At 37.7% G+C, this 10,074-nt stretch overlaps 1 protein-coding gene across 4 annotated transcripts in view; it reads right to left on the bottom strand.

Annotated features, from left to right (window-relative positions):
• Window positions 1–1,545: 1,545 nt before the first annotated feature.
• Window positions 1,546–10,074, bottom strand: part of C4H3orf14 (chromosome 4 C3orf14 homolog) — an 18,026-nt gene continuing 9,497 nt past the window's right edge. For all 4 annotated transcript variants that reach the window (XM_019795512.2, XM_019795513.2, XM_011220009.3 and 1 more), the window contains 2 exons: window positions 4,883–4,957; window positions 1,546–2,958 (listed from right to left, as the gene is read on the bottom strand). In XM_019795512.2, coding sequence (XP_019651071.1) covers window positions 2,827–2,958; window positions 4,883–4,957 — 207 coding nt within the window. In that variant the 3' untranslated portion in view covers window positions 1,546–2,826. The remainder of the gene's footprint in view (window positions 2,959–4,882; window positions 4,958–10,074) is intronic.

Here is a 10,074-nt window from a genome sequence, read left to right as displayed (position 1 = left end):
CTTAGAAGTGACAAAATAATCTCCAAGTAAGTTTAATTTTGATTCAAAAATACATACAATCATATATCCATCTTTTTTTTTTCTTCCTAATGGCAAAGGGGATGAGGCAGAGAAGACCAAATTGTGAAGAAAGGTAAACATTATTACAGCCCTCTAAGTCTTCAGTTGACAAGTGAAAACACCTTGTATGTAATGCAGAGGAAAAACTGTCCATTTGACCTCGTTTTCATTCACACTGCTCCCAATGCCCAGGAAAGACCAGATGTCCGGTTCCTAGAGTATTGGGCTTTTCCCTAGTAAAATTTATTTTTTTGAAGTTTGGAGAAAAACTGCAGCTCCTTCTGACCTCGGTGTTTTATGGTTTAATAATTTCATATACTAAAAGTGTTCCAGCATAAAATGAGCTTTGAGTATTTACGCATTTGCAATAATCCAAGAAAGGCTGTGCAAAGAAAATCTTGAAACGATCTTTATTTTGAAAATCTTGCTATTATAAAAAAACCAAAAACCACAAATTCGTAGTTTTCATGAATAGGAGGTACAGTGTAGCGTATGGTAAAGGCACTGAACTGGCGGGGGGTAGGGGAGTGCGGGTAGTATGAGCAGATGACCTTTCTTTTTCCTTGCATGATTCCTACTAAGAGCAGTACAAAATATACATTAAATACGGTATTTCTTCCCTCCTTACAGAAAACAATAGTTGGAAATTTCTATGTAAAGCTAATCTGCCATGAGGAATATAAAGCCCTTTAATGGGGTATCTAGGTCCCTATGGAAAATTTTTTTAAACATACACCATGTGGTGCAATCTGTTACAGTCTACAAGGAGGGAAGGGGGGGAAAGCTCTGTGGGGGCCAGGAATAAAGTCATCTGTGGGAGTTTTTGAGGTATTCACTAGTAATGGGGGAAAGAGTACAGCTAAAACCTAGAAGTGACATCCCTTCTGCCCTAAGTCATAACCCAGGGTATATTAAATGTATGCTCGTTTTAGAAACTATTTAGCAAGTTAGTCAATTTAGGGGAGAAAAAAACAACCTTTTCTGAGATGGTTAAATTGCTATTCATTTTGTATTTTAATCTAATCTACTGGTGATTTAATTTACAGAACTCAAAGGAAGTGTGCACTCAAATATTTGAGGATGTTAACGTATCAACCACTGTTTAATTTTGGAATGCGCCTACTTGCTTGACACAATATTTTACCATCTCAACAAATGTTTAGCCTTTTTTTTTCACTTGACTAAAGAGAAATAAGTTTCACATCACTTCATTCACCTTCTTATGTGCATATGCTGGGAAAGATTGGATGTTAAAAAAAAAAAAAACTTCCTCATGTTCCTTTCTACTCCATCTAAATCTGTTTACCAATTCAAAGCTGCTAAAAAACCCTGTATTCTCCTGCTAAATCAACTGGATGGCTAGAAACCAAACTGTGATGTAACAGGAAAAAAAAATTATCAATTTATTTTCATGTCAGAACATTCTTGAGAAGGTATAAATTGTTCTGGTCTCTATGCCAGTTTTCTTTTTTCTTCCTTTCTCTGTTTTTTTTTTTTTTTTTAAAGGCTTTCAGCTTTTAAGCCGATACTTTTTATAGTTATATAACAGTTCTAATATTTTGTGACATTTTGTATTGTGACACTATAGATGAAATTGTCATCGGACTGACACTCTGTGCTGTTTATTCCTTAATTACAACTGTTAACACTGTAGAGAAGTGTGCTAATCTGCCAGCGCGTATTATGAAAACAACGTTATTGTTACCCACACCAACACCCACTCAACAGGGTATTTCCAAGATGGTAGTTTAAAGGAACTTAACAGCACAATGGACGTTTCAATAGTTTTTTTGTTTTTTTTTTTAAAGCTGGTCCTACTGTCTTCATGTAAAAACACACACCAGTTTGAAAATTTTAAACTGTTGAATTGCAATGAGCATGGACTCCCTTAGTAGCAGGAGCTGCCTCTATAATCAGAAAAATTTAAAAAAATTTTTTTGAGTGCTCCAGCAGTGGAGGGCCGAGGAACCGCAAAGCTTTCTGACAGTTGTTTCAGAAGTAATGAAAACAGAAAGGAGAGGGAAGGGCAAGTTTAAAGATGAAAAGATGAGAGGAGTTACTTGCATTCACAGGGTTGGTAGTCCTTAAATAACCAAGTCAAAATCCAATAACCATTCTCAGCTCTAATAGGTGGCCTTTTTCAGAACCAAGTCTGAGCCCCCCCGAAACTGGCCACTTCTCAAATGCTTTGTAGTTTAGTTGTTTCCTCCAGAACCTTCAGAGGTTTGATTATCTATGAGGGACAAAATCCTATGAATCCACTGTCTAAGAAATACTATACTGAAGTAGTTAAGTGCCTCTGTTTTTTCCATTTGTTTAAAGAAACTGTAATGGCCAACAACCACTTGGATCCTGTGCTGACCCTGATCCCCATAATAAAATAACCAAAACAATTCTAGAAAATGTAAAATCAGGACCACCAGTATTCACTGTTCAGATGAGAATGACCATAAATGATTAAAAAAAAAGACACACATAACACTTATTTAGTGACTTACTTAATGAACAGTCCACCTTTCAATATTAGCCCGTAACACTTACATGGGTTTGGCAGAAAGCAAATTCATGCCTCTGAAGTAATGGTAGGTCTCAAAGTGATAGAACCTCAGACTTGTCAGCAGATTCTCCTATCTTCACATCATCGAGGAGGTAATGGACAATACGAACATATTTGATTCCTAAGGTGCCCGAAATGACCCTGCATATTCTTTAACGTTCAGCTGTACTAAACAGGTTTTTTTTGAAAAGAGTACGTGAAGAAGTTTATCACTGTGCTTCATTCTGAACGGTATTTTCTGCTTCATTTTCATTTTCAACACCGATAGGATATGGTGCTCTTCCTAAAAGAAACTGTTCCCATTTGGGAATATATTCTTCTACTGATGCCCAGTAAAGAGTCTGGAAAAAAAACAACATCCAAAAGTAAAAAAGCATATCAAGCAATTGAACTTGGCTCTTCATAATAGTCTAAATGTTTATTCACTGAAGTGTGTGTGTGCGTGTACACACACACACATACACACATATACGTAGAATGCACTTCCTCTACAGAATATTTTATGTTAATTTTAGAAAGAAATCTGGCTACTTACTAGTGTTAATTTTCAAATTTCTCAGTAAAACCAGAGCCTGGCAGAATTACAGGTTTTGGGATTTTATTGTGATTTTACACGCCCTCTGGTGGCCAACCGTGTGATTATTACCAGTGGTATCATTATGGCTACAATCGTTAAATGTTTTTGTTTACCCTTCCACATCCCATACCAAATGATTACCCATACTAACATTATTACAACGAAATGATTAGACATGAACAACTGCTTTATAACTGACATAAAAAGATTTTACCTGGGATGAGATCAGGAACTGAAACATAACTAGTATGTCATAGTACAGGACTCAGGTAAATTGACTCCTTAATTGTATGGGAAAAAACACTTAAAATATGCATCCACTCTGTCTTTTAGAAGAGCACTCGATATGGTAAACTGTAATTTCTTCCCAGAGGTTTTTTTTTCTTTTTTTGTATACTGAGAAAATAATACCAATATCACGTAACGATGTTTAATTCCAGTAACTTGGAAGTTGAGACACTGTATTATTGGCCTGACTATATAAAGTCTACAAGCTATAAAAGCTCACACAAGATCACCATGTAATATCTACAAACTCTGATGGTTTTTTTGGGTGACTGCCCTAAAGAGGCCAAAGAAAAGTAAACTGCCCAAAGCTGTGTACCATAGGAGGGCATCTGAGATTGGATCATCACTATCAATCTCATTTTGGGGAATTCTGCCAAAGAATTACATAGCATTGCGAACACATAATGATTCACTCTGCACATTAAGAAGGAACAGGAGTTCTGAAAGTTGAAATTGTGAGTGGTTCTACATATCTATCCCTCTGTGCATGTGGTCTGAGAAGTAGCCTGACACACTTAAAATCGAGGTCATCCTGCTGTGCAAGACCAGCTAAGAAAAGTACCAGCCAAGGCCTGTGGCTGGAAGTTTCTCCACCATTCACGGCTGGATTAACCCCTATTGTGTGGGCCCCTTATAGGCCAGAGTAAGGTATTGGAGAATTCAACAAAGTAAAGACATGCCCAAGGCACAACTTTGTACCACAGTTCTTTCTATTCTTGATCACTGCCTTTTCTTATTACTCTAGATGACACAGAACATTGAAGGGCAAATTCTCAGCCTTCAATTTGGAGTCTATTCACATCCCTGCTTAGGCAGCAAGCAAAACTGTATTTGAAAAAGGTCATTAAGAATATAAAATGAAACTATTCTATATGTAGTAAATTTCCTTTCATCACAGATATATTCATATACCAAATAGGGTTTATTTTTGCCAGCAGTCTTCCCAATCTGTTCTTGAACTGAGCAAAATAAAACAGACAAAAGCCACACTATACTGCATGATAATATGCATTTAAGTAGCTATGGTTGAAATTTGGTGAAGGGACTGAACTGCTAACATTAGCCAACAGGAACGGCCCTTTGGTTAAGCATGCTGGCACCTTAAGATTTAGTGCATACTGTCTACTGTCTGTTATGGTTTAACAGGATAGGTGTTTCTAGATGAAAAGATACAGGATCTTTATAAAATTTTCACTTGATAAATTTTTAAAAATCAAGAAACTCATCAACTACCTACTGTGTACAAAGCATAGCACTGTGGATATGTAAGGATCAATCAGACACGTCTTCTACTGAGTAAATACATCTGGGAAACACACACATATAACCACAGGTAATTTATAATACACTACTAACAGAATGGGGTCTCTTCCTATACATTTGTTCTGTAAGGTTCTCACCTCAAGAGAAACCACCTCTGGTGATGGAATTGGGTGAATCCTGGTCTGTAGAGACTTTTCTGCTGCTTCTATATCCTATAATAGGTATCAGCGTTTTAGAAACAAAATGTATTGACATAACACATACAAATGGCACCTGTAATAGCAATGTCTGTATCCTAAATCTCAACTCTTCTCTGGATATACAGTCTGAACTGAAGGAAGGGCATTGAAATAGGAGGACTGATCATTAATTAACCAGTTTCAAATAGAGAAAGCAGCGTTTCTTATTTTAAAATAAAAGGGGAGGGCACCTGTGTGGCTCGGGCAGTTAAGTGTCTGCCTTCCGCTCAGGTCATGATCCCAGAGTCCTGGGATCGAGCCCCACATCGGGCTCCTTGCTAAGCAGGGAGCCTGCTTCTCCCTCTCTTCCCTGCTTGTGCTCTCTCTCGCTATCTCTGTCACTATCTGTCTCCCAAATCAATAAAATCTTTAAAAAAAAACCAGTAAAATAAAAAGTGGGGGTGGGGTGGGTGAGAATTTGGAGGTCTTCGTTTTCATTTAAAATAGTAAATGCCAATAATTCTTGCAAAAAGGACTTTCCTCCAAAACTGCTCAGGACCCTAACTTAGCTCTAAAACCATTAAAAACAGCCGGATGGATAAAACGGTCATATACTCAGATACTAAAAACAGTCAGATAGTCAGCCCCACACTGAGCTAACCTTAAAAGTGAAGAGTTCTAGTCCAGATCATGCAAATGGTGTATTAATGTCACACATTTCATCTGTTCAGTATTTATTTTTTAATTTTATACTTATGCAAATCCTCCACATATTCAAAAGAAAGTCAATGAGGTCCTTCGGTTCTTTGCAACAAGAACCTTTTCACTGTACTCCAGATTCCTGGGACTCAATTCTGGGGCACTCTCGGTGGCCAGCTTTATGGCTGGGTCGTACATCATTCAGCTGATGACATTTAAGCCCTGTGCTTTAATCTGTAGTGTGACTTGTGGGTGTGTGCATTTTCTCTCACAGCTGTAGAAATGCAGGGGTAATTACACTTAATGCATACCTGGGTAAAGATGTAACCTTGATATGTGGATGAAGTACAGGCCCCGAAATGTAGGACTCTCTAAGTTGTTCGTGAAACACTGAGCTCTGTTTCATGCTCCCCAAGTTGGCACCTGTGTTGTCTTGTGCTTGCTTATGTTTGTCAAGTTCACAGAGGCCTTGGCTGGAGGCCGTGTAAATTTTGTCTCTCCTTTGAGCTTAGTGAGTTGATTGAAAAGAGAAAGTTCTCTGATCCACGTACAAGCATTGGAGCAATCTAAGTACAGGGCTGTTGGACAGACGGAGAGAGATGGAAAAGGACGTGGGAGTGGGGTGTGAAGAATCCAATGCTGAACAGGAGAAAAGAGCGAGCAGATGGCAGTGGCGGGAGCAAGGAATGGGTGTGAAATGTAAAAGGGAAAAACAGGAAATTCCCTAAAGGGACTCCCCAAAGTTGCACAACCATTAATGCACCTGCTGTCTCGAAGAAGGTGATTTGAAGGGGAAAACCATCAATTTAAGGATAAAAAGCCCATCTATTAGCAACGTCTATTCCCTACCAGAAGTTTATGGCCAAGATGCACACTAAAGCGCTTTTGATGCCAAATGCTACAACAGATAGCGAAGATTAACTCTTCTGTGATTGCGCTGAGATTTTACAAGGTCCTGGGAAAATTATTTCTTACTTTTATAAATCAAACAATAGACTCACAACCTCACTGAAACCATTATAAGAACAGTTACAAATTTATTGTTGGTGGTAGATCTGGGTGCCACTAGCACCTGTAGACAAGATGATAAACACTTCTCTTAAAGAGCAGAAAATAAGGATATTGGATCTCTCCCCTAGAAGAGCGGATTTGTGGTGAAAGAGTAGATATGAGCAGGGATCTACGGCCTGGTAAAACAGGCCTATGGTTAGTAACTTGACTGTCATCTCTGCAGCCTGTCGACAAGGGATTATCACCCCTCTAGAGAACTTCTTTCATAAGTGAGATTTTTACTTTCTTAGATGTTTTGCTTACCTCTCTGACTCCTACACTTCTCTTTCTCCTTAGCTGGCTCCTTTTCTCTTCTTAATCCTAAGTGTGGGCTTTCTAAGATTTGTGACATCTGTCCTCCTCTTTTTACTTTTTCTCTCTCCAAGACTATCTCTTATCTAGCTTCAACTATTACTGTAGAGGGATAGATGATTTTTCTTCCCAGCCCTTATTTCTCAACCTAATAAAACTAAACTTCCCCTTATTCCTTCTGAGTGTGCTGAATGTACGATAGGGGGAATTCTACTCCCCCAGATACCTATGCTGTATCTTCTACCTTCAACTCTTCTTACTCCTTGACATTTAAAAATTCAAAGGTCTATAGATGATTCCTGAAGGATGTCTCCTCTAGCCTGTCCCTGCCATTCTTAGTGCTGTGGTCTTATTATCACACTTACTTGTTCCACAAACATGTACTTGGACTATATTTCATTTTACTTTAACCACACATGGAATTCATTATTAAATATGTCTTTACATAGATTAAAAAAAATAGAGACCCACTACACAGAGGATAAAGTATGAATTCCTTAGCCTGACTGAAAAATCTCTGCCTTCTGTAGCGGGTTATATCCCATTACTTCCAATTAAGAACCTTCTGTTTGACTATACGCTGCCAGAAGGTACGGACTGTGTCTTATACAACCTTTAAGCATCTGAGAATCTAACGAAGTGCAGGGTATGTACTAAACACTTAAATATTCATTATATAAATAAATGACTAAGGTGTCAAAAGTTTCCTGAGTATAAGTGAAAAACTGGGGTAAAAAAAAAAGTACCCAGGGGGATAGGGGGATGGGGGGAGAAGAGGAAAAAAAGCAGATAAGGAGAGAGGCTAGACTTCCTGACCAGACCTTGTTATCTTGTCTTATAGATCTGCCACTAGACCACTTAAAAATTTCTAGTTATAGATCAAATGAAAAAGCAATCCCTAAAAATTGAAAACAAAAGGAAACAAATCTGACTGCCATCTAGTTGGTGGCATAACCACATAGAGAAAAAGTATATCAGGTGGTCTTAGAACACAGTATTTTGACTGAGCATCTGTAATGAGATATACCCCAAGGACAAAAGGAATTGTGAAAAGTATCTGACTGAAAACCATACTCAGTAATCATATTGTTCCTGGTAGTGCTGTCTATATTATGGGATAAAGTAAATGAGTAGTTACATTAGTATTGGAAAATTATTTAGGAACTGAGACTTTTGGATTGAGGGGAAAAAAGACGTAAAAGATTGATGATTTTAAGTTAAAAGTCTTACAGTCATGTAATCAAAATGGAATTATTGATATGAGCTCTTGATGAATTTTATCTTTAGAAAAAAGTTGTAATAAACAGCCCTAGAGCCCAGATGAAGGGCTCTAAACATATATTCCCAGCAAAAGGATCCAGGGCTCCTTGGAGCAATGGCCAGTTCCAGGTCTAAGTGGCAAATGATGGCCTGGAAAATATCACAGCAGAAAGAAAGAAAACTATCAAAGACTGTAAGATCATGTTAAAGGCATTCAGGAGCTAACATGGAGGCTCCCACTTGGTAAAAATAGGACAATTTAAGCATCACTGGGATGGGTCGAGACCTTTCAAATCACAGATGTATTTAAGAGCATCAACATCTAATTGGTCACTTTTGAAGGATACTAGAGAACCAACCTATTATTTTTGAAAACTAAGTACAGAGAAAGAATCAAGCACTCATCATGCTTTTTCCTCTATGAAGTGTACTTCAGCGTAACCTAATAATTGATGAGGGGATGTTTATCTTATAAATTATCAGCAACTGAATGAGAAGGAATAGAAGAATTTGAATATCACTTTTTGCAACCCTTAATGAACACATCTAGGCCATGATCATCAGTGACTGCTAACATTCCAGAAAGAGAGACGATGAGGCTTTACGAAGTGCTCCTCCCCAAAACACTGAACCTGAATCTGGGCAGGCCTCTACATCTGCACTGTTAATGCAGTATCCATTAGGCTCAGTGGCCGGTGAGCACTTGAAATGTGACAAGTCTGAGTTGAGAAGCACTGTAAATGTAAACTATACACTGAATTTTGAAGGCTTAGTGGGGGAAAAAATCATAAAATATTTACTAACTTTCAACAGTATTGCATTTGAAATATGAAATTAATTTTAATACATTTCATTTAATCTGTTTAACTTTATTAAAAGTGGCTGGCTCAGTTGGGAGGAGCATGGGATGCTTGATCTTGGGGTCATGAGTTCAGCTCCAAGCTGGGTATAGAGATTACTTAAATAGATTAAAACTTAAAGGTCGTTACTAGAAAATTTAAAATTATTCGTATTAGATTCCTGTTGCATAACACAACCTGTCAATTTATGGGAATTACAGGGAACAGAGGAACACACTAAGTGATACCTCAGCAGTGTCATTAGCCATATCCTGAGTATGGGAAACTATAGGAGAAACGAGGCTATTCCTTCAATGAATAAATTAAAAGGGGGTTTAAAAAAAAAAAAAAGGCAGAGGGAAATTTAGAGATTTGAGAGACCTATCAATCAATTATGTACTAGACTTTATTTGGATTCCGATTCAAACAAATGTAAAAACAGGTTAATCAGGGAGATCTGAATCCTGACTGACTATTTGAGGAATTGTTAGTTTCTTAGATTGATCATGGTATTGTGATTGTACTTAAAATAGCCGTTATCTTTGAGTGATAAACACTGATGAAAAAGACGTGATACTTACAGATGAAACAATGTGATGTCTGAAGATTAGCTTCAAAATAATTTGAGGGGCTGGGGATGAAGGTGTAGATGAAACAAGATTGGGTGTGTTTTGAAAATTATTGAATCTGGGTAATAAGCACATGGAAGTACATTCTTCTATTCCCTCTTCTATGTAGGTTTGAAATATTTCGTAACAGTTAAACAAGTTTCCAGTTTGGATGGTGGTGTAAATGTTACTCTATGGCAGGATTCAGCAGCCTCTGTAAATGCATTGACTCGTGATTAGGAAAGGTAATCTATGAGCACAAAGTCATGTACTGGGATTTATTCCTTTCCCCCTCCCTAGACATGTCCCTTCCTCCCAACCCAGCAATATATATCTTCCTATAAAAATACAGTGAAGCCAGCCATGACTGGGTTGGATTTAA

The sequence above is a fragment of the Ailuropoda melanoleuca genome, chromosome 4, assembly GCF_002007445.2.
Source record: "Ailuropoda melanoleuca isolate Jingjing chromosome 4, ASM200744v2, whole genome shotgun sequence".
In the NCBI taxonomy this organism is placed as follows: Eukaryota; Metazoa; Chordata; class Mammalia; order Carnivora; family Ursidae; genus Ailuropoda; species Ailuropoda melanoleuca.
The sequence above is the reverse complement of the archived record's forward strand: the minus strand, read 5'-3'. Positions and strand labels throughout refer to the sequence as shown.